At 40.5% G+C, this 25,646-nt stretch overlaps 2 protein-coding genes across 3 annotated transcripts; both read left to right on the forward strand.

The window, feature by feature from the left end:
• The first annotated feature begins 19 nt into the window (after positions 1-19).
• On the forward strand, positions 20-20,412 carry znf384b (zinc finger protein 384 b). Of its 2 annotated transcripts, XM_072460645.1 has the most exons (11): positions 20-256; positions 2,114-2,181; positions 2,910-3,081; positions 3,833-3,952; positions 4,292-4,416; positions 5,799-5,881; positions 9,264-9,488; positions 11,916-12,083; positions 14,929-15,007; positions 15,120-15,278; positions 15,410-20,412. In XM_072460645.1, the coding sequence occupies exons 2-11, from the start codon at positions 2,119-2,121 to the stop codon at positions 15,788-15,790; spliced, it is 1,575 nt and encodes a 524-aa protein (XP_072316746.1). In that variant the 5' UTR covers positions 20-256; positions 2,114-2,118; the 3' UTR covers positions 15,791-20,412. The 2 variants fall into 2 exon arrangements, with proteins under 2 accessions (XP_072316746.1, XP_072316747.1); XM_072460646.1 differs by lacking the exon at positions 9,264-9,488.
• Positions 20,413-21,445: 1,033 nt separating this feature from the next.
• LOC140374570 (uncharacterized) lies at positions 21,446-22,922 on the forward strand. The gene is made up of 2 exons (XM_072461506.1): positions 21,446-22,710; positions 22,837-22,922. The coding sequence occupies exons 1-2, from the start codon at positions 21,633-21,635 to the stop codon at positions 22,920-22,922; spliced, it is 1,164 nt and encodes a 387-aa protein (XP_072317607.1). The 5' UTR covers positions 21,446-21,632.
• Positions 22,923-25,646: the final 2,724 nt, after the last annotated feature.

The raw sequence follows: 25,646 nt of genomic DNA on the forward strand, positions 1-25,646 counted from the left end.
CGCCGGCGGCCGTCATCATGTTGCGAACGCGAAATTAAACACAAAAACGTCTCCTTCGCTCCCCCATGTTGCGGCACGCGGGCTGGCAGGCGCGAAACCGGCTCAATTTGGCGTTTTTCTTCCGATACATTTTAAACTACGCCGGTATTCTGTCAGCGGAAGTGACATTCGCACAGACGCACCTTTTGTTTGGCGACTTTATCCGGGGGAAGTGGAGCTAACCGAGGCTTGCACAGCTTGACCGCGGGGAAATACGGTAAGCGGGAAGAAGCTTTTAAACTTTTTTTGCTTGCAGATTTGCCCCCGTCTGCGCCGTCGTACGACTGCTCCCGGCGGCGCAGAGGACCGACGTGTGCCGCCGGTCGGAGAGGTAAAAGCGTGCGCCTTTTCTCCTGCTCTGAAGCCCGGAAGTCTGCTCCACTTACACTTTTTTCCTTTTTTTTTTTTTTCTATTTTTTTTTTTTTCTAAATCATTGCCGTTTTTTTCGATGCTTTGTTTTGGTTCTGTGATCTCCGCTTGAAAGCGGGAGGGAAACACACGCTCCTGACTTGGGAGTTTTAGCCGTTCGTCGTCTTCCTCCGAACGTCGAGTCTCGGGAGCGAAATGGAGTCGTCGGCCTTAAATTTGCGCCGTGCCCGAAATTTAAAACATTGCATTCGATTGTTTTGTCATTTTTTAAAATCCCGAAATCTGTTTGCAGTGCGTGAATAAGTTGGCTGGAAGCTGCAGGGATCAGATTTGTAAAGTGTTACGTATTTGATTCACTAATGGTGCAACGTTATGTGACAATAAAGCATTATAATCACTGGTTTTACCTTTTTATGATTGGGTGTTTTAGGGATGTTACAATATCATAATCTCACAGTGCGATATGATCAAGCTCTGCATCTCACGGTATGTTCATTTTTGGAGAGGCTAACAAAGCTGTAGATGTGCCATTTGTTCCTTGACTAGACTGTGTTGTGGATCATTACTGCTAAGAGTTAATAGTGCTTTATTAATAACAGCTATTCTTCTTGCAGTTTGGCCTGAGGAGATGAATGTCTAGTTTTTCGTTTTTTTATGATGCTGCAACAAAAGAATGAATTTAAACAACTAAACAATTTGATATTTTCTGATATTGATGATGTGATATCACGTTTTTAAAGCTATTGTCACAGCCCGAGCTTTAAAGATGCACTGCTGGAGGACCTGTCACCTGGATGGATGGATGTTGCACAGTACGGCATTAGACTTGTCCATCGTGCATTTATTCAAGCGCAGGTGCATTTATTGCTCTAAAACTACCTTGAAAAACATGCATTCTTGAGCAGGTTCACCTCTCCACAGATCTGACGTGATCTCACGCGCTTGAATAGGGATGTCACGATATAAAGGTTTTAGTGCTGCGATTATTGTGAGAAGAAACATCAATATAAAGATTATTCGATTATTACACGATTATTTCATTCCAACACATTACTGTCCCAATACTGTGTGACTATATGAATTAAAACATTCTGAATCCAAGTTAAAGTTATTGGGACATAAAAATCACTATACATTTAGGTGTACTTCTTAGTCACGATTATTAGTTTTTAGTTCTTATGATTATATTTCAACCTGTATTATCACAATTATCAATAAATCACATTTTGACCCTAGTTTTGATTATGAAGAATAACTTAATATATTGGAATGCCCTTAATATCAGAACTCACGCTGTCAGCCCAACCGATTCAACAGACTATCAAGTGTAGAACTCTGCAGGTTACAATTAATTTATGTTGTCTAAAATTATTTGGATTTACTCTATATTTTTTAATCAAGCCTTTATTTATCCGGTTTTGTCAATCGAGAACTAAGTCACATTCACCACAACGACCTGGTGAAGAGGCAGCAGCACAGAGACGAACACGGTACAAAGTAATACACAGATAAAGCGTTCACACATTAAGCTGTAGAGAGTGTGAAACTGCCAAGATGTCACAACATATTACAGTTTTTGACCACAGCCAGAGGAGCAAAAACATCACCATGTTGGTGATAGTGCACCTTTAACACCCAAGAGTGGTGTATGTGTTTTGGTTTTACAATCATTCAAAACATAATTTTATGTGTTGTTTGTTGCAGAAACGATGGAGGAGTCACACTTTAATAATTCATATTTCTGGTCTCCTGTGACCACCGTACCAGGACAGGTAAGGAATCAACCTGAAGACCGATGTTACAGTACCAAATGTTAGTGTTAGGATTTTACGAGTACGGTATTTACGTTTAATTTAACACTGACCAAACAACAGTGAAATTATTACTACTTTTTATCCTTTATTCCCATTCTCTGTTAATACATTACCTTTCCTCAATTACGTCACAAGCTTAAAATCAAACTTTCTAAATGACAAAGTTAAGTTAATGTGACATAAAACAAACGGCAACAAACATATTTTAAATCATTTATTATATCTGGACTACGTATTGTATATTGATGTATTATTAATGTCGACAAATATTTTTTGAGTTTACCTAACCCTGCAACTAATGATTATTTTTGTAAAAGTGATGTTTTTTTAATTTGTTTTTTTTAATGTGTCAGTGTGACTCCCAGATTTTGGATTTAATTTAAAATTAATTAAAATCCAGATTTTTTGTTTTGCCACAGAACTCTTGTTAAGAATCTGTTTTATATAATCCAGACAATTGTATTCGATTTTTGTTTTTTTAATTTCATTTTGTAGAGCCAAAAATCTCAACATCAGTCCAAATAACAACAGAAAGTTACAAAATCAAACAATTAAACGATTATTGATCAGTAAAGACAAACCAACGACTAACCAACACTCACAGGAAATGACCTCCAGTATTTCAATTAGTAGCACTTTTTTTGACATTAAACCTAGCGAATGTGAGCAAACCTGGACTTTTGCAGGTCTGCACCTCCTCCGGACCTCATTACCAGCCCGCCGTGGTCACTATCCCCGCTCCCGGCGCCAAGCTTGAAGGTTCCAACCAGCCGGGCCGCGCGCCACATCACCAAATGCCGCACGGCACCCAAAACATCACCGTGCTCCCCGTCTCCACCACCGGCATCATGACTGCAGGTACGGAACACACCAAGTGACAAGAAATGACAAGCATGACATTATTTTATGTGTGGTGAATGTGTTATTTTTGGCTAATTTAGATTTTTCAAATTCCAAAGTCAAAATTACTCACAGAAGTTGGTTATTCTTTCTTAAACACTTTAGTCTTAAGTCAGACGTTTGGAAGTGCTATTGGTGAAATAAGACACTACAAATATGTTCACAAATGCAGCAACTGTATGTATTATTTGGTCGAAGAAGCTACAGGTTAAATGTGTAATTTGAGCCATTATGGGCCTTTGTACGCGTGTTTACGGCTTGAGTCCGCCGGCTGAAAATACTTTATCTTTAGGCTTTCCAACTCCTTTTGTTCCACTAATGACTTTCCTATTATCATTTGTCCCATTTCAGAAAATAACATACCCCCAACCTATTATTTTTCATCTCAATGATTAGTAAAGGGGAATTGTTATTGAAGTACATGGATTTTTTACAACGGATCCAACATTTGTCCCAGTTTATCCACTCTATGTGACATGGATATTGGTATTAGGAGTCTTTTTCTCTTTTTTTGTTCTGTAAAATGCCCTGACAAGCCTTCTATTTATTCTATATTTTACGAAACATTACGATATAAAAGTTTGTAACTTCGGAAGTTTTGTTTTTCATTACAGCCACATTTTAACACACTTTGCCCATTTCACCTAAAGTGCATGATGATGTTATTATTATTAAGTCCTTGTTGAATGTCTTCTGTGTTTGTTTGCAGCTGGTCTAGTCATCACGACGCCACAGGGGACTTTAGTGTCGCCAAACTCGTCCCAGTCGTTCGTCTCGGGTCATCCGGGAGCGACGATGGTGGTCTCCTCGCTCCACGCCGCTGACACAGGTCATAAAGGACATTTAAAGAACACACATTCTGTATTTGTATTTTGTGACGCGCTAAACGGGATTCAAACACTCATTTGTACAATAGACACCAGTTTTGTTTCAATAATCCGTACGCATTGTGATTAAGTCTACTACAACTCTTCTTAAACACTGCTCAAATCTTGATGATAATGAATCTATGGTCTTTAATCTGTTATCTTTACAATCTCTATTTTATTATCAGAAGTCTTTTGCAGTTTTACTATACAGACCGATTATTCCAGGCGCCAATCAGTCCAGGGCTGTGTTGAAGCTGATCTTAAACTCGAACTCGAATAAAAGTGCATTTGTTTGTCAGGTAAAAAAGCGGACCATGTGCTCGTGATGCCGTCGCCTTCGAAACGAGGGAGAAAAAAGAAAACCACCAGAATTGGACCTGGAGGTGAAACTATAATTCTGGCTCAGCTCACACCCGATGGGCAGGTAATGTTCCACAGAAACTTACAATAGTATATGTAAGAAATTACAGTATCAATGAAGATAAAATATGTTCATATGCACGTTCAATCTCTCCATAGGTGTTCATGTAGTCTGTATAAAAGATAACATTTTAGTATTATGTGTATTTGTTTTTATACACTGCCGTTCGATCATGTGACACTTGCGCTCTCCTCCGCTTGTCTCTTTCTTAATTGTTTCAAAATGCCCTCACGTCTGTCGTCTGGAAACTTTGTGTCGCGTTTTAAAATCACGGACTATTTTTAAATCGTCTAGGTGTCCATTTTTTGTGTGACTATTATTACCGTATTTCCCAGAGTATAAGTCGCGCCAGCCAAAGAATGCATAATAGAGAAGAAAAAAACATACATGTCGCACTGGAGTATAAGTTGTATTTTTGGGGGAAATTTATTTGTTAAAATCCAAGACCAAGAACAGACATTTAATTTTGAAATGCAGTTTAAAATAATATCAGATTAGAGAACATGGTGAATAGGTGTACGTATGCTAACGCTAACACCTTCAGCTACATGAGGCACAGACAGAACTGTGGTAAGTGTCTGGTATGTTAACGTAACATATGAACAGTTATTCAGATAACTAATAGCATAAAGAACATGCTAACAAGTTTACCAAAGCATCAGTTTTACCCCAAATCACTAAATCCATTGAATTCTTCTTCTCTGTGTCACTTCTAAACAACTCCACAAACTCCCGAGGAAGAGGAAATTATTCTTCTTCCTCTGCGTCGCTTAGAGCATCGCTTAGAGCCCCTCTTGCGGTTGCCAGTGTGAAAAAATAATGAATAATATATAAGTCGCTCTGGAGTATAAGTCGCAACCCGGCCAAAACTATGAAAAAAAGGGCCGTGGCTGCAGAGCCGCGGCGCGGTCAAATGGCCCAGCAGTTTCAGGAACTGTGGCACTGCCATACAGTCATGCCTAACCCTAACCTTAACCCGGCGCGGTCTAAAACGGTGCGGTCAAATAGCCAGCAGTTTAGGAGCTGCGGCACAAAATAACACGGCAGTTTCGGCCGCGCGCCGCGGCTCAGTAGACGCTCCTGAAAAAAAGTGCCACTTATACGCCGGAAATTTAACTGTGTGTAATTTTGTGTATTTAGTCTATTTTTTATCCTATAGTAGATTTAATTATATTATTATAATTGTTTAAATGCACGCCCTTTTTGATTTTATATATGTTGTTTTATTATTGTTCCTTGTTTTTATGCGGCACCGAATCACCAAAGCAAGTTCCTATGTTTGTGAATTTGTTCATTAGCAATGGCAATAAACCTTTTTCTGACATTGTGACCTGAATATTCACGTTTTAACCTAATGATCTCTACTAATAATGTATATATTTCAGGTGACGCCGGTGGAAGCCAATCCGTACGACTTGCCTCACGACGACGGCATCACAGGACCAAAAGACAGCACAAAAACCTACAGGTAAAACCACATAAAATCATTTGCCCAAAGTCTGTGCAGTGTGTTCATTTCCTCTTGCTTCTGGCGGCCGCTGCTCGTGGTCACGTCAACGTTAAAGGCTGTTGATCTCCGCCATAGTTTCACGTTTAAAACGCTTCACGGCATGTTGTAGCTGAGTGTAGTGGCCCAGTCTGTTCATCGTTTGTGCATTAGGTGACAAAAATGCACAAGAGCTTCTGCACTACTTCCACTGTCTGTTTTCCCGTCGTAATATTAGTTTTAATTTGTTGTTTCATGGATTTTCCTTGGCATTTTTAAAAGGGGAGGACGGATCAATGAATCATCCCGTGACCAAACAAGTCTGTTAAACTTTATTGAGTCTTGACAGGAACACAAAATGTGCAATGAATGAAAATGCCTTATTGAGCTTAAATTTGGCCACAGTGATGGCGTAGTAATCTTTCACACGCTCAGCTCAGATCGACTCATCGGGAAGCGGCGTCCTTACAATGCGATCAGATTAGAACGCGTGACTCACATGAGGAGGACTTGGGCTACTTAAATGGCAGTGACAAAATGATTGATATAATCGATCAAGACACGTATTCTTCATTTCCTCGTTCGAACACTCAATGAATGGGAGCGCGAGCCAAAGCCACGCCCACCCTGCATCCTTCATGTTAAAGGCACAATGGACGATTTTTCGGCGTTTTGAGAACTCTGGTTGAAGTGCGCATACCACTCCCCCGTGCGGACTGATACAACACACATGTGCGTTTGTTTATTACCGCGACAGATCGCATCACATCTCTCGTCTCCTGTAGATTTCCATCTTCTGAGTCAGCTCGAACTGTCTTTCTCCGTCTTCATTTTGTCCTGTACACTGAGGGAACTATATTATGATAGATCAATGCGCTTAGGCGCGCGGAAACGTGGGGACCACACGCGGCTGCAGGTGAGCGATAGGTGCGTTTTATGATTGATACGTGGCAAGACTAATCGGCAGTCCACGCCAGAGGAAATAAGACTCAGATTTGGGCCAATAAAATCGTCCATTCAACCTTTAATCTACCTGTCGATCTCATGGATCTATGGTCGGTCTAGGAAGCCGTGAGTTGTGAGTTTTAAAGCTCTGACGTTCGGACGAAAACAGGAAAAATAAATATATATTTTTAGAATCTCCGTTTTTGACGTCGGCGGGCTCTCAAAACAACTTATTAAAAAACTCTCGCCTTAATAGTAATTACTGTCTGTCAAGTCTCTCTTTTACTTCAAAACTGCATCCTTCCTGTGTTTTTGTCGCATTGCAATTGTAATTTTCTTCTGTTTACTTTATGGGTTTGTTTACTAAGGGTTGGGCGATATTGACATCTAGACATTGTTTTGGATTATCACGCACACATTTTTGTAAATTTGGCTTAATATGTGGGTCAATTAGGGCTGGGCGATATGGAAAACAAAATAAAAATGTCTTTCAGTATGGATTTCAAGAACAGAAACTATACAGACTCTTAATTTTTAACATACAATTTGATCTGCAAACCACAGCGCCATGCTAGCTCAGTGTTAGCGTCACTACTTCCTGTCCGATTCTATCTCTATGGGTTTTCGCAGAGTCACGCTAAAATGACTAAATACTTGAAGATCAGGCAGTAGACGTGATCTGTGTGTGGATGGTTTACAAATGAGGTGAATACTTCCCCGGTGGACGCTTTAGTGTTTAGAAAAGGAGGCATTTGTGGGGCAACGCTAATGCTAATTTAAGGCGTCTAAATATTAAAATAAAGTAAATAAAAACGACAACCTGATGTAATCTAGAAATGTAAACGTCAGGTAGTCTTTACATTTTAATTGATTGTTTTTTAATAAACGTTAGCATTAGCCGTATGCGATTTTGGCAAGCGCTGAAGTTGCTATGATACCTTTACTTTGGACAAACCTAATTTTTGCGATTCGTTCAATTGAATTCACTCTTGGAATATAACCGGATTTGCTGATAAATACTTGCTCATGGTCCATACAAATTTATATATTTAAACTGCTGATAAACATTTGGAAAATGAGCAGACTTGAGTAAAGTCTGATTTAAGTTTGATAATGAGCCATATAAGGCCGCAAATACTGAATAAACACGTTTTAACACGTTAAACACGTTTTCTTATGAATGATATATTATTACATAAAAGCCCAGTGAATGTAGACATTTTAGATTAAAAAAAAACCTAAGCAGATCATTGGCAAATTGATTGAAATGGTATTTAATTTCCCAGTCCAAGTGTAAATGTTTTTAAGTTAACGTGTTGCTGTACATTTTACTTTCTTTTCTTTAAATGCTTTTTAGTTGGTTTCTTAATCTAAAAGCAATTTTTTTTAATTTTTTTTTTTGCATAATCTTTCTGCAAGAAACCAACAAGATTTGCAATTGATGTTATTAAATTTGGGATTCAGTTCGGAGAACACGTTAAAAACACGCCCTTGAGGAGTAAAATCTGAGAAGAATTAAATTAAACTAATCTCATGCATTTCACAAAGGATTGTGAAGGTTTAAACTTCAGGGTAAACACTTTTTTCACTAAATTGACAGGATAGTTACGGTAGTTGTTTTGCATCTGTAATATTGCGCCAGTCACGATAACAAATTTGAAATTGCTGCTGATGCCAAATAATCCCAATAAACCCTTTTTAAAAATGTACAATAGTGTTAAAAATATAAGCTGCAGGAAATAAACAGTAGAAGGTACTTAACTAGCATCTATAATAGTTACATATTTGACCCTCTACAGCCCAAATGTCATCATACTACAAACTAACAAAACAATGAATAATGAATAAATCAATGTTTTGTTTTTTGGAGTATCTTGATAATGATATTCGGACAATATGATGTCAATCCAACAGAAATGTGTCTTAAAATTTGTTAGATGAGGTTTAATTTTTAGACTAAAAAAACACAATTGCAGAAATGTGACCATAGTCCTTTTTTTCTCATTTATTTTTAATCAGCTCTTTTTGTAGTGTTTTTCTTTTTAAACTATACTTTATATTAAAATGTTAAATATTCTCAAAACAACATTCACAATATTATTTTTATATATTATAATAATACTTGTTCCAGCTTTTATTTATTGAACAATAAGTCAATATTTTAATAATCGTAACAGGTCTAATAACGCATTAAACTGCAAAGCAACTTTTAGTGTCTGGAAAAAGACCTTTATTATTATGATGATTTTTGACTCTTTTTCCCAGTCAGTCTCATAGACCAATACACATATCGCCCACCCCTGCATTCTTCTTCTTCTTCTTCTTCTTCTTCTTCTTCTTCTTCTGTGTTGGTGTGCTCCCCGTGGCTTTCCTCTGGCTCTCCCGTCCTCCCATCTCTGTGTCTCTCCTCCGCCTGTAGGTGCCGGATGTGTGCGGCGACCTTCTTCAGTAAGTCTGACATGCAGATCCACTCCAAGTCGCACACAGAGGCCAAACCGCACAAGTGTCCGCACTGCGCCAAGTCTTTCGCCAACTCCAGCTACCTGGCCCAGCACATCCGCATCCACAGCGGGGCAAAGCCGTACACGTGCTCCTACTGCCAGAAATCTTTCAGGCAGCTCAGTCACTTACAGCAGCACACACGGTATTTCAGACTCCACCCATCCGTTAACCCTCCGCACCTCCCCCATCTTCCCTTTAGGGGTGGGCGATATTGACCAAATCTGTATCCCAAATTGTTTTCAGGACTAGTTATTAGGGATGTTAAGATTATTTGGTTAATGGATAATCGTACCCAAAAAATAATGTGTAACCCTAATAATCTATTGTCCAAAAACTATACCTAAATGTAAAGTTTGTTTATCTGTGGTCATGTTCTCCATAAACATGAATAATTGTTAAATTGTTATATTTTTTCTCTCAATAATTGTAACATTATTATTGATCATGACATCCTACAAGTTGTCAGAAATGTCTGCCTGAATGTTCAAATTGTTAGAGTTGTTAGGAGTTTTATAATAAATGGGGCTGTATGAGAGCGCCCCGCTTTAGCTTTAAGAAAATTGTGCTTTAAAATGAGGTTCTTCAGTAAACAATCTATGATTTGGGCAGGGCGATAGTGACAAAAATGAATATCTAGGTATTTTATCATAATATTGTCTGATATTATATCATGTAAATCCAACCAAAAAGTGTTACAACACATTGACTTTATCAGTTGAATAATAAATATCTGACAAATGTGAATTAATCACAAATTTTTATTTTTAACCTGCTCAAAATTCAAATCTTGCATATCTTTAGATCAACCTTCATGATTTCATATTTCGATATATGGCCCACCTCTATTTGCATAATAATAATAATAATCAGTTATTTGTTTATAAGCACTTTTTAAGATGTTTATTAGCATTGATCTGTTTGGCTGTTGAAAACCTTTTAACAATCAGTTTATGAATGACATTACAAACATTTAGTTTGTGTTGGTCAATGGCTTATTAACATTTGTAAAGTATTATAAGTCATCTACAAAGGCAGGTAGCTGTAAAGATTTTATGAACGAGCAACTAATGCTTATTATTATTGCTTAAGAAATAATTTACAAAGGAAACTTATTTTAAAGCATTACAGAAAATTGACTAATATTTGCTGCAAATGTGCAGAAGTAATACTTTGATTTAAAAAAAAAAAAAAAAGCCTTGTGAATCTTGCAGGTTGTAGGTTTGTTTTAGTTTTTTTTCCTGTTCTTTTTTATTCTTTTCAGATAATAGTGTTCAGTATTGGTGTACAATTCGAGTAAATGAACTAGAATAACTGCAATTGAATTAAAATATGACATTTATAGTGTGGAAAGAGAGAGACGAGCCAATTAGAAAAAAAAAATAATAATTTATTCAAGACCTGAAAAAACAGTTGGTTCCTTTTTATTGTCAATACTGTTTTATTTTGAGATATTTTCAAACCAATTTTGGAGTTGACATTTTGCAGAGAACATGCCGTATCTCCCACCTCTATTTCCATCTGAAAGTCCCAGCAACACAGACCCTCATGTTCTGCTTCTGGGAACGAGATTGCCCACTTTTGTGTTTGCTCGCATGTCGTCTTGAGTCCTGTTAGTGCTAATGCAGCTCATTTGAATATTGTTGCATGGCAGGTCATGTTTGCAGTCATGTTTGTTTTATGTGTGCTGCACTTGATATGCAGAGGTGGGTAGTACTCCGTTACGTTTACTTTTTAAAATTGTACTTCCCATTGTTGTATACATTGACGAGGCTTTTCCTTTTACTTAAATAATATGTGACAGTATCACACAGTACTCTTACAGGAGTTAAAGTTATAGTTTATATAACTTGCGTAATCCTTTCCCCACTTAATTTAATTATTTCTCGAGTAATTTCTTGGACCACAACTTTATTTTGACCACAACTTTTTGCTACTCTACCCACCTCTGTTCATGTAACCCGCCTGTTGCTTTCTGCTTTGTTTACATGTTTAGCTTCTTGCAGAAAATTCACATTAGCTGGCAATTACAATCATGCACAATTTAAATGAAAAGTCATGTACTGTTGTTGTACTGCCCTGCTGTGTTTACGGAGTGTCATGTTTGTGTGCACTTTTCCAAACTCTGCTCTGCAAAAGGGTAATCGTTGAATTCAGAATATCTTCCTTGTTTTGTGTCGTGTTGATTTATTTTGTGTGATTAGTATTAGTTTATTTAGAATATTGAATTGACTTGAAACAACTTACTATATTGAAATAAAGGTGCTCGACTTGTTAATCTATTAAATTTATTCAACTACAGGTGTTTTATTCCCCAAAAACACCCTGCAAATAACCAATAACCAAAGACAAAGCAGTAACAGCCAAACAAGTTTTAAATTGGTCACAAGAATTTAAAACCAGAGAAATACTTTGAATTCAAGTCATTTTTACAATCAGTTTTTGCATTGTGAGGACAATTCAATAATTGAATGTGAAAATGTGAAAAAGCAAACCCTATTTTTAATTGAGCTGTGTCTGTGTTTGACGCTTAATGGCGTCTTGTTACATTTGACTTTGTCTCCATTCACAGGAACCACACGGAGTCAAAGCCCCATAAATGCCCTCATTGCACAAAGTCGTTTGCCAACTCGAGCTACTTGGCCCAGCACTTTCGTATTCACACTGGAGTGAAGCCTTACGCCTGCACCGTCTGTGAGAAGTCCTTCAGACAACTCAGCCATCTCCAGCAACACAACCGGTCAGTGAACCGCCCGGGGTTAGGTACTTCTCTGACCTGGGGTCTGTCTGGAGTCTGTCTGGAGTCTGGGGCGTCATTCTAGGGTCATTCTGGAGTCTGTAGTCTGGAGTCTGGGGTCTGTAGTCTGGGGTCATTCTGGGGTCTGTAGTCTGGGGTCATTCTGGGGTCTGTAGTCTGGGGTCATTCTGGGGTCTGTAGTCTGGGGTCATTCTGGGGTCTGTAGTCTGGGGTCATTCTGGGGTCTGTAGTCGAGGATCATTCTGGGGTCTGTAGTCTGGGGTCTGTAGTCGAGGATCATTCTGGGGTCTGTAGTCTGGGGTCTGTAGTCGAGCATCATTCTGGAGTCTGTAGTCTGGGGTCTGTAGTCTGGGGTCATTCTGGGGTCTGTAGTCTGGGGTCATTCTGGGGTCTGTAGTCTGGGGTCATTCTCGGGTCTGTAGTCTGGGGTCATTCTGGGGTCTGTAGTCTGGGGTCATTCTGGGGTCTGTAGTCTGGGGTCATTCTGGGGTCTGTAGTCGAGGATCATTCTGGGGTCTGTAGTCTGGGGTCTGTAGTCGAGGATCATTCTGGGGTCTGTAGTCTGGGGTCATTCTGGGGTCTGTAGTCTGGGGTCATTCTGGGGTCTGTAGTCTGGGGTCATTCTGGGGTCTGTAGTCTGGGGTCATTCTCGGGTCTGTAGTCTGGGGTCATTCTCGGGTCTGTAGTCTGGGGTCATTCTCGGGTCTGTAGTCTGGGGTCATTCTGGGGTCTGTAGTCTGGGGTCATTCTGGGGTCTGTAGTCTGGGGTCATTCTGGGGTCTGTAGTCGAGGATCATTCTGGGGTCTGTAGTCTGGGGTCTGTAGTCGAGCATCATTCTGGGGTCTGTAGTCTGGGGTCATTCTGGGGTCTGTAGTCGAGGATCATTCTGGGGTCTGTAGTCTGGGGTCATTCTGGGGTCTGTAGTCTGGGGTCATTCTGGGGTCTTTCTGGGGTCTGTAGTCTGGGGTCATTCTGGGGTCTGTAGTCTGGGGTCATTCTGGGGTCTGTAGTCTGGGGTCATTCTGGGGTCTGTAGTCTGGGGTCATTCTGGGGTCTGTAGTCTGGGGTCATTCTGGGGTCTGTAGTCTGGGGTCATTCTGGGGTCTGTAGTCTGGGGTCTGTAGTCGAGCATCATTCTGGGGTCTGTAGTCTGGGGTCATTCTGGGGTCTGTAGTCGAGGATCATTCTGGGGTCTGTAGTCTGGGGTCATTCTGGGGTCTGTAGTCTGGGGTCATTCTGGGGTCTGTAGTCTGGGGTCATTCTGGGGTCTGTAGTCTGGGGTCATTCTGGGGTCTGTAGTCTGGGGTCATTCTGGGGTCTGTAGTCTGGGGTCATTCTGGGGTCTGTAGTCTGGGGTCATTCTGGGGTCTGTAGTCGAGGATCATTCTGGGGTCTGTAGTCTGGGGTCTGTAGTCGAGGATCATTCTGGGGTCTGTAGTCTGGGGTCTGTAGTCGAGCATCATTCTGGGGTCTGTAGTCTGGGGTCATTCTGGGGTCTGTAGTCGAGGATCATTCTGGGGTCTGTAGTCGAGGATCATTCTGGGGTCTGTAGTCTGGGGTCTGTAGTCTGGGGTCATTCTGGGGTCATTCTGGGGTCTGTAGTCTGGGGTCATTCTGGGGTCCGTAGTCTGGGGTCATTCTGGGGTCTGTAGTCTGGGGTCATTCTGGGGTGTGGGTGTGGGTGTGGGTGTGGGTGTGTGTGGGTGTGTGGGGGTGGGGGTGGGTGTGGGTGTGGGGGTGGGGGTGGGTGGGTGGTGTTATCTGAAAGGAAACACAATAAAAACTGTCAGGAACATGGCTAAAGGCATGTAGTTACACTCAGCGACCACCAGAGGGAGCCCTGATGCAGTTACACTCGGCGACCACCAGAGGGAGCCATATTGTAATTGCATTAAATGACCACCAGAGGGAGCCATAGTGTAGTTACATTAAATGACCACCAGAGAGAGCCATAGCTTATAAGTGGTTACAGGTGAAGCTTAACTTTATACAAAGTAAACTGCAGAAATATACATAAGGGACTATTAACCAGGAAACATACAGGTCAGAGGATTGGATTATGGACATGCATGTGTAGAATTGAAGAACTATTTTTAGGTAGTAACAGGTGGAGCAGAGCCGCGCGCTATCACTTTAACAGGCACGCAAACAAGCATCTGCGCTCTAACTTATAGACCTTTAATATGCATGCATGGTTACAAACAATACTCACATCATATGGACGCACACGGTACCTATACACACAGGATAAGGTTGGATAAAAGGGCAAGATAAAAAGGCAGGAAAAAGGGCAGGATAAAGACAGCGAACCTGGGCTCTGCTCCTCACACAGTGATGGCAAAAACAGTAATGGAAAAACACACAGCGTACGGGCCTTAAGGAACTACAATGAACCCTGTTGCATTGTGGGATGTGTAGTACTTTCCCGGGGGACTTTTAACAACATGTGTTTTTGTGGGTGATTAGAAAAGTATTGGCTGATATGTTTGTAAAAAGGAAATTAATTAAAATGACATGCAGTACAATAGGGCTGTGGACATTTTAATCAAGATTGATACATTTCTAATCGTCAATGATCAGCTTGGTTGTCTATGACCACACGGGACTTCCCGTCCGATCCCAAGTGCCCCTGTGGTTCATTTTAATACACCGCTTAATAATAATACAGGCATCGTTACTGCATTCCACATCTGGCCCTCACAAAAGCAGCAGGAGCTCTGAGCAGGGAATCTGTACTCTACCTCCACCTGACACTGTTCTCGTCTCCTCTCACCTCCACGACAGCGAGCGACTAGGCTAACAAATGCATGCTTCCTTCTCCCTCAGGATCCACACAGGAGACCGGCCATATAAATGCTCCCATCCAGGCTGTGAGAAATCCTTCACGCAGCTGTCCAATTTACAGGTTTGAACGACTCCGCCGCCAAATTTGTGTAACATTTAAAAAAAAAAAAAGAAATCCTGTCCGTTTGAGAATTCTTCCTTGCGTTCTCTTTCAAATAACCGTTTCGTTCCAGTCACACCGACGCCAACACAACAAGGACAAACCCTTCAAGTGCTCCAACTGCAACAAGGGCTACGTGGACGCGGCCAGTCTGGAGGTCCACATGGCGACCCACACCGTCAAACACGCCCGCATCTACTCCTGCGGCCTCTGCAACCGCTCCTACACATCAGTAAGACAAATATTGGTTCATGAAGACAATTGCCACATGCAGCGGTGTCGGTCGCCTCACTGGCATCACTCATGCAACATTTAGTCACATGTCCACCGTTTTCCCCTTTTCCTGTCTTCCCTTCATCCCAGGAGACCTATCTGGTGCGACACATGGAGAAACACAGCGCGGACCAGTTGACTTCAGCGGCGGGACAGGCGAGCCAGCGGCAGCAGAACAACCAGCGCGGTGGCGGGCGTCAAGACGGAAAGCCGGACGGAGCGTCGCCGAGTCGTCCCGGGGCAGGGGCGGGCGCAAACGTCTCGACAGCGGGTCAACGAGGAGGGCAAACGCAGAGCAACTATCAGCAGACGGAAAGCGTGCCGTGCGCCTTCGATATCCACCAGTACAAGACGGTAGCCGCGAGTGACATTCAGTACAAACCTGTGAACGTGTCCGAAATCGGCGCGCACAAAGACCTGTGCCTCACGGTGTCGGCGTCCACGATCCAAGTGGAGCATCTGAACTCGTAGAAGACGCGCAGTGTTGTTGTCGTAGTGCAAAAGGGATGGAAGAAAAAGGGACTGTACCTGATTTTAAGATAAGATAATCCTTTATTGTCCACACATGGGGAAATTTCATTGATGCAACGCAGTAGATACAGAGGAAAAGGACAGATAACAGAATATAGGAAGTTTAAAAAACACTCTCAATAGAAGAACTCTTATAAACAAAAACTCCTATAGACAAAACCTCCCATTTCCCAACAAGGGATGGAGGGGAAAAATTAGGATGTCCGCCGGGATAACGTGACGATCTGCGGGTAAGACGATGGTTTTCCGCAGTTTCATGAGTTCCTCCTTTTGTATAAACGCACCGGCGCCGATCCATACGGCGGCTGTGGCCGAGGAGCGCAGTGGGGCCGGGGGGGCTAGCTCAGAGCTAGCGCACATCACGACGACGCAACGAAAAACACTCAATAATCCAGCCGAACAAAGTCGAAACAAGTTGAATTAAGCGATTCCAGCGCGTGTCCCGATCGTACAACTAAAGTAGAAAAAATATTTACAAAATACAAAAGATAAAGCACATAAGTGTGAAAAAAGTGTGAAAAAAGAGCGGAGCGTTGCACCGGGCTGCCAGCTGGACCGGCGCCTTTGTCCAGTTTGTGACTTTGTGTTGTGCCAGCAAAATATGATTTACACCCAAACATAGTGTAAAAGCAGCTTCTAGTCCACTGTGCGCTGTCTGCAACTCATTATGACACATTTTTGTCATAAGTAGTAGGCTTGGGACAATATTGAATTTTTACGTCACGATTATCATTACCAAAAATAATTGCAATTTACAATAATGGCACAATATTTATTAAAATTGCTGACTGTTGAAAATGCAACTTCCCCAATTTGAGTAATTCACTGAATATGCATCAACCATGCTAATTGTTAGCCTTGTTGCTTTGGTTCACCAGTTATTCAAAGGAATAATAGAGGTTTTTTGAGTCATTTCCTCGTGTGGACAGCCGAGTAGTTCTCCCACATGTCAATCATTCCCTGCGTGCAACTGCACACCTGCAGCACCTTTCCTTGGCTGTGCATGCGTGGTTGATATGCCGGTGTGTGTTTAGTGAGTTCCTTCAGTGCTCAGGCTGAAGGACGGCAGAGGAAGACTGTGTTCGAGCTCAGAAGAGACAGAAATCTCCGGAGACGAGAGATGCGATCCGTCTCGCGAACACATTAAATATTAGGCCGTGGCTGCAGAGCCGCGGCGCGGTCAAATAACCCAGCCGTTTCAGGAACGGCAGGCACGGCCATATAGCCTAATGGCTAACCTTAACCCTGACCCTGACCCTAACCCGGCGCGGTCAAAAAACCCATGCAGTTTCTGCCGCGCGCCGCGGCTCTATAGACACTCCCTAAATATTACACTAAAATCAGTTAAAGGCGCAATGGACGATTTTTCGGAGATTTGAGAACTGTGCGCCTGCACACTCCCCCGTGCGGACTGATACAACACACACGTGCGTTTGTTTATTAGCGCGATGGATCGCATCGCATCTCTCGTCTCCCGTAGATTTCCGTCTTCCTCTGAGTCAGCTCGAACTGTCTTTCTCCGTCTTCATTTTGTCCCGTACACTGAGGGAACTATATTATGACAGATCAATGCGTTTAGACACGCAGAAAGGTGGGGACGAGCTGCACGCGGCTGCAGGTGAGCGGTAGGTGCGTTTTATGATTGATACGTGGCAGGACAAATCGGCCGTCCACGACACGAGGAAATGAGACAATGATTTGGGTCAAAAAAATCGTCCATTCAACCTTTTAATAATAATCTTATTCTTTTAACTTAATATTCTTATTAACAGATTTTATTCAAATCTCAACGTGCTGCAGTCTGTTAAAATCACACAGCATAATAATAGTTGTCAGTTGGCCTCTGATGTTTATTAGAAGTTAAATATTGTGTTTTCACAAACGTTGAACCAGTGTTCTCGCATACTCAAGATACCGGCAGGTATTAGGATCACCGTGGTGCTTTTCGCTTGCGCCGCGAGCCGTGTTACTTTTTGAAAATGTTGTAAGTACTTCTTGCGAGCGCCGCCTGCGGCACAGTTTGTCCCACCGCCATCCTTCAACCTCATTCCAGCGAGAACACTGGTAGAACTCATATTTAACTTGAACCAAACCATGTTTCAAGAGTAAAAGCTAATCAGAGCATGTCGTTTGTCCATACGCGTGGTGTTTTACATGTGCATTTTAGCTGGCTATAAGTGAAAAGAATAGAACAATCATGGGGAAGTATCTCTTTTCTGAAGAAAAAAAGTTTAGAATTAGTTGAGTTCTAAAATGAATCCTTCTGTGATGTCATCAATGTGCAACATGCCGTTGAAAACAGATCATTTACACTAGGATAACAACCGCCATAAAAAAAAATCTTGACGGTTAAATCAATCATTCAACAAAATTAAGGTGTTAGGCAGAGCAAAAAAATATGTCTGTTTGCCGTAACCCGACCAAAAAAATATCAGCATTTTGTCAAAATGAAGCCAAATATTTTTTCCTTGTCTTATATCCCGCCGACTCACCAACCGTTTTTTCAAAAAAGCACCATGTTGAATATTTTTTTATCACTGGAACTCGCTAGAAATATTTTAAAGCCAAATGTCGCAAAAACCATTGAGAAATGTCACCCAACACAAACGGAGAACGGCTCATTGACTGTTGAAGCCTGGCGGTCACTGCGGGTCACTGGCAGAATCAAAAAATGACGACATGTATGTTCAGTGTGTCGGTGACAGATCGGTCGAAGCGAGGAAACGGGGCGAGAATTAAGAATAAGTTGATGGTTTTACGATGCTAGTGGACTTGGTAGATGAAAAGGAGGAGAGTGCCATTCAAACGAAGTGGAGTTAATTATCATTAAATGGGTGGATTTTTATATACAAATTTGGAATTTTTTATGCCTTCAAAGTTTAAAAGAAAAAAGAATTTACCTACCCACTTGAAAAATGTTGGTAGGGTTACAGCAAACATACAATTAATTTGGATATTTTTTTTTGCCTTCAAAATAAAAAAAAATTAAATAATTACTGACCGACCCTCTTGAAAAATGTTGGGTTGGGTTACAGCAAACATACAATTTATTTGGGGCAGCCTTATCAAGTAATTATTATCAAATTATAACTGTTGTGTAATTTATTGGGATTTTCGCCCTTATTTTTTACATTATGGTTGCTAGGTAATGACTACATTTGCTGCCCATGTCCAACCAGGAAGTAACGTGAACTCCGTCAAACAGAGGGACGACTAGACAAAATAGTTGTTAGTGTATTTATGTAGCACTTTCCCACCTTCAAGGCACTCAAAGCGCTCTCAGCTGTGTAGTAAAAGCTTCAACATAATCAGGCTCGCTACACTTCAGTGAAATGTCTAATGTGTAATCCAACCTGTCAAATGCACTTTAATGACCTCACCAAGAATCTGTCTGTTTTTAAAATGACTTTGAACTGCTGTTAACAGTTAAATTCACTCTCATGATTTCAAAACTACCCAAATCAGGTACATTCCCTTTTTAATGCTGACAAATAAAAGCAATATTCAAATACTAGAACAAGTACTATTGAAGAGAAGATTGTAACGACTAAAAGCAGAGGACACTATGAAAATGTAGTACATTGTCATTAATGTAAACTATAGTTTTCTTTTCTGTTTTGCTTTGTTTTCCCTTTGCCAGGCTGATGTGAGTGGCAGGAGCGTGTAAAGGCCACAATAATGATGCGTCCATCACACTGATGGTTTTTAATGAGACGAGATGTGCTTTTTATTGTTCCAAACACTTTCACCTACAGCAGCTGCAGCATTATCATGGCTTTTCTGTTTATGATGATGATGCACTACAAAAACACAACTTTAGCGTGTGTTACAGTGGCTTGAATTCAGAATATTAGTTTTAATATTAAAGCTGAACTATGAAGGTTTTCAGGTGGAGAGTCTGTCACCTGCTGGTCTCATGTAAATATTAATGCTTTGCCTGGAATGTTCCACAGTATTGGATAACTTAAAACTTCCCAATCTTAGGGTTAGATGTGTCTTTGACCAACTCGGTGTAAACTTGGGTTTCGGCAATAACACTAATTAACTAAAATATAAGTAAAAAACGTAAAAACGTTTGAGCTTCATTTTAGTCAAGTTATTCATTTGTTATTTTCTTTATTCACTGTCGTATCGTTTACTGGAAATATGGCAGGAAATGAGACCGGTCTGAAGGTTGAAAAATATCCCAACAAACTAAATGAAACTAGTTAAGATTGATATTTTGAATTCAAGCCACTTTAACCCAGATACACATTTAACATGTGAAGGTAAGTTTTACTACTTTCACAGGGTTAGTCAGAGTTGTATATTATGATACAAAATGTGACTTTTTATAACATTTTGGACTTTCTATAAAGACTCATTTGCAGACCTTCACATAAAGAGAAGGGAGTAGCCGCTTCATGTTTTATGTAATGCTTGTGTACTGTTAAGCTTGTATGAATATTGTATACTGTTCAAGTGTGTTGTTGCTAAAATAAATACTTGCATTTTATCCAAATTTACATAACCCTAATAGACAAGATGACACATCGTGATGAAATAAACCATACTGAAATTAAGACTTGTCTTGTACTTACTATAAAAGTCTATTGCTTTATGCCTCCGTCAGTAGGTAGTAGTAGTAGTAGTAGTAGTGGTGGTAGTAGTAGTAGTAGTAGTAGTAGTGGTGGTGGTGGTAGTAGGAACTGTTTTTTTAGAATGAATTTGAATTGGGGGGGGGAACAACTTGCATTTAGACATCAATCTGAAACTACTTTTGGAGTTTTCTTATGTAAAGGTTTTTAATCATGTGTTTTCATTAAAAGATTAAAAAAGGAAAATCATGCCACACACACAAAAAATCATTCAGGACATAAATCTGACAAATGGATAGAACCAGGTTTAAATGTCTGGCTTCATTTTGTAGTCTGTACAAAGGAGTCTGTAGAACCTGTTTGGTTTGTTTGCTGCCGCCTCAGTTCAATGCGTTCGTAGTTTGTGTAATGTCCAGTAGAGGGCGCTTCAGCCATTGCGTGATGCGGTGTTTTATGATGTCACGTGTAATCCATCGTCCTTTGAACTCCTGGCCTTGACACGTCAGTCCGATTCAAGCAGTTGGAGGGACGAGCCAAGACAGGGGTGTTATTATTATTAAACAGTAGGTGGCGGTAAATGCACCTTTTCACTTGGCTGCCAACTGTCATTGAAAATAACTCTAACTACAACAACAACAAAACACCAACGAAGTCTGAAGAATAAAGTCTAAAATGTACAACTACAGTAGGTGGCGGTAATGTAACACTTTGATACCAACCGCCATAAAACATAGAGACTGTCTTAATTGTGATCGCCATGGTAACTAATAGGGACCGCTTTATTACAGTCACTCTTTGATGATGTCATCAAGCATCAGCACAATAGATCATTGAATCTGGTCGATTGCGCGGACGACGCAACAAACACCCAAAGAAAAAGACAAAAAAAAACATCTGCTGGAATAAAGTCTAAAGGATAAAGATGATGTCGGTAATGTAACACTTGGATAGCAACCGCCATAAAACACCAAAGAAGAAGATCGATATCTTCTATAGATAGATATCTCAAGACTGTTGTAGAAATAGTGTAATTTCTTAAGCTCTTTTTACATTGGCCCCATTCCGCGGGAAAAGTCTCTTCACTTCTCCGTGCCTGCAGGAATTAACATTCACTGCTTTAGTTTTAGAGCAAGTGATTGTATATTTTCATACAAGAACCACTCTATTAGTTTATTTTTTTTCTACCGTTATTTCTCTGAAGAAAAATGCCCAGAAGCAACAGGCAAAGGGAATATAAACCCGGAGATCTTGTGTTTGCTAAGATGAAGGGTTATCGTCACTGGCCTGCCAGGGTTGACGAGTTTCCTGAAGGAGCTGTGAAACCCCCCCCAAACAAGCACCAGGTCTTCTTCTTTGGGACGCACGAAACGGCATTAATGGGTGCCAAAGACCTGTCCCCATATGAAGACTTTAAGGCAAAATATGGAAAAGCCAACAATAGGAGAGGTTTTACTGAGGGACTGTGGGAGATTGAGAATAACCCTACCGTTGCATATGAGGCCTCTAATGATGCCGGTGATGGGGAAAGAGGAGGCAGCAGTGATGAAGATGAAGGAGCTTTGGTCATCGATGAAAAGAACGAAAGGGGAGACAAACGGAAGAGAGAGGAAACTGCGGAGGCATCATCTTCCAAACGACATAAAGAAGCAGAGAAAGAGGATTCAAAAGTAGATGGGGACAAGGCCAATGAAGAGCTCAAAGTCAATATTATGGACGGACCCAAAGATACAACGAGTGAGTCCAAAGAGGAAAACGCGTCCACTGCAGAAAAGCCTGCATCTGCCGGTGATGGGGAAAGAGGAAGCAGCAGTGATGAATATGAAGGAGCTTTGGCCATCAATGAAAACAATGAAAGGGGAGATAATTGGAAAAGAGAGGAAACTGCGGAGGCATCATCTTCCAAACGACAAATAGAAGCAGAGAAAAAAGATTCAAAAGTAGATGGGGACAAGGCCAATGAAGAGCTCAAAGTAATTATTATGGACGGACCCAAAGATACAACAAAGAGTGAGACTAAAGAGGAAAATGTGCCCACTGCAAAAAAGCCTGCATCTGCCGGTGATGGGGAAAGAGGAAGCAGCAGTGATGAATATGAAGAAGCTTTGGCCATCAATGAAGAAGCTTTGGCCAACAACGAAAGGGGAGATAATTGGAAAAGAGAGGAAGCATCATCTTCCAAACAACAAATAGAAGCAGAGAAAGAGGATTCAAAAGTAGATGGGGACAAGGCCAATGAAGAGCTCAAAGTAAATATTATGGACGGACCCAAAGATACAACAAAGAGTGAGACTAAAGAGGGAAACGCGCCCACTGCAGAAAAGGTTCAGATTATATTATTATTTCATGGTTAAGTGACACATTATTGAGATGTTATTGTCTTTTTTAAATGTTGATTTACTCTTTCTGCAGCCTGCATCAGCCAGTGCGTCGACTTGTGGAGGGACTGGAGACTTTTCTGTGGAGCTGAAGGCACCAACTCAGTTTTCATATTCTAGCCATTTTAGCAGGAGGATGTAAAAAGATGTTTGTTACGACGGAGTATAAGGGCCAAACCCAAAAAAAAGAAAATGCAGGGCACTACAAGAATAAAGTCATTAAATTTCAACATTAAAGTCATAATCCTATGAGATTAAAGTCAAAGTCAGAAAAAAGTCGTAAATTAACAAGAATATTCTAGTTAATTAACTTAGAATTTAACGAGAATAAAGTCGCAGTTCAGGGTCCGGTGTCAATGTTCCGATTCAAAGTGACGTGAGCAGTTCACTTTCAGCACCACGGCCAGGGCCATGAGTTACCATGAGTTGACAGTTTAGAACTACATAAAGCCTGCAATAGATGTGTTTCCTGGCCTTTAAAACAATGTCTTACGTGTGTTTATTACAAGACAAGACACTGCGTTTAGCAGCACCTTTCCTGTTACGCATCAACCCTTTACTTCCTCCATGATGTACCCGTAGTGCATCATGGGCTCAAACACCAGCCGTGCTCCGTGCCACAGCCGCCCGCGGTCAGTGTCCTGCCCGGTGTCCAGGACCTCACATGGGGACACTGCACTGGGGAAATGATTGTTTGTGATGTCTATTGTGGGCTTTAGTGTTAACTTTTAACCAAGGCAAGCGTTATTGGCCGTGGTGCTGAAAGTCAAACACGTATCGGACCCGGGCCTTTATTCTCTTTGAATTATGAAATTATTCTCGTTATTTAACAAATTAATGACTTTATTCTCGTGCCCTGCATTTTTTAGTTTTTTGGTTGGCCCTTATTCTCCGTTGTAGTTTGAATCCAAGCAAACAAGATTTTATTTGCAATTTGGGGATATATCCCAGGATTAATAGTTTGCAGATCAGATGAAAACAAAAACAAGCAAAAGGTGAAAAAGAGGATTTCTCTTTTATTTCTTAAGCTGTTTTGTGATTTATGTCATTTCTTTGTGATTTGAATGCATTTTTTCCTGTTGTGTGAAGCACTTTGAATTGCCTTGTGTATGAAATGGGCTCTACAAATAAACTTGCCTTGCCAAAAGTGCTCAAGATAAGATAAGATAAGATAATCCTTTAATATCCACACAAGGGGAAATTTCGTTGTTACAACGCAGTAGAACAGGAGGAAAGGACAGATTATGGGAAGTTTCAAAATAAACACACTCTTAATAGAACTCTTGGGAACTCTTGGGAAGTAAAATAAAATAGATAAATAAAAAATAAAAAGAGCTCCTTTATAATGTGGTTTAAGTGTATGTTTTTATTTGTAAGTGTAATTACATTAAGACTTGATAGGCATCATTATAAATCGAAACATTAGAAGGACTAAACACTGAAAATGGAAAATATGATAAAGGGTGTTAAACTTGATGTGCCCTACAGTTGTATAGGCAAAACTCAAATGTACATAAGGCATTTCATCTTTATTCTTTTGCATCTGAATCTGATCTACTCTTAAACCATTTATTGTTGCTTAGTACATGATAAGTTGCACTAATTACCTTCTTTGCGCAAAGTCAACTGGTTCAGAGTCTTATAATTGAGTGTCTGCGTCATAAAGCAGACACTATGTTCTTGTATTCCCATTTATTTTTCCATATCAGGTATAGGGAGTGAATAAAGCTGTTGATTATCAAATAAAGCCCTCATGTGAACCTTCTGGGAAGAAGAAGGCTCAGTTTTGCGCAAAAATCAGTCTGAAACATGAGTCTAAGACGAATCCTCATTCTCTTCACTCATCTGAACAGATCAACGCTGCCCTGACCCCTGACCCCTGACCCTGCGCTGATCGCAGACCAGTATCCAAACCCATTCGTATAGCAAGTTATTACGGTCCTCGCTACAATTTGATAGAAACTAATTTACAGGAGAGATTTTGGATATCTTATTTAATATTTGAAAAAGTAAAATAAAAATACAGAAATTGCGCATAAACATTTTGAAATTTCACCTATTTTTTGCAGTTGGAAATGGAATAAATCGGGATTAGAATTAGGTACCGACAAATATAGTTTTAGTACATGATTGGAAGGTTTTGTGTAAATCAGCCTTAAATCTGAGGGTCACTCACTCACCTGAACAGATCAACGCTGCCTTGACCCCTGACCCCTGACCCTGCGGTGATTGCAGACCAGTATCCAAACCCATTCGTATAGCAAGTTATTACGGTCCTCGCTAAAATTTGACAGAAACTAATTTACAGAAGAGATTTGGGATTCAATATTTGAAAAAATAAAATAAAAATACAGAAATTGTGAAATTTCACAATTTTTTTGCAGTTGGAAATGGAATGAATCTGGATTAGAATTAGGTACCGACAAATATAGTTTTAGTAGAAGATTGGAAGGTTTTGTGTATGTATAAGTGAGAAAACTGAAAATCAGCCTTAAATCTATGGGCGAAAATTGATTAAACGAAAAAGTGAAACATCTTTAGGCTTAGATCAGACAATGTTGTTCTGGTGAAAGCAAATATTGAGAGAATAAACTGACAAAAAAAAGCTCGTTTAGTGCTGGAATGTGCCATGCATGTGAGGCGTTTACAAAAGTGGACTGTACCATTACCACCGAGTATAACCGGGAACATATTACGACCACTTGAAAATATCGCTGAATCACACTATTTCCGTTGGTGTCTGAAATAGATGCTGAAGTAATCACAGTCACATTTGAAGCGCGTTTAAATACAGTTTAAATACAAAAACAAGTGTTAGTCGTCCCCGCTGAGGCTGCAGTGGTT

Source organism: Eucyclogobius newberryi, unplaced genomic scaffold (assembly GCF_026437365.1).
Source record: "Eucyclogobius newberryi isolate DKJ021-1_F unplaced genomic scaffold, fEucNew1.0.hap1 SCAF_3, whole genome shotgun sequence".
Classification (NCBI taxonomy): Eukaryota; Metazoa; Chordata; class Actinopteri; order Gobiiformes; family Gobiidae; genus Eucyclogobius; species Eucyclogobius newberryi.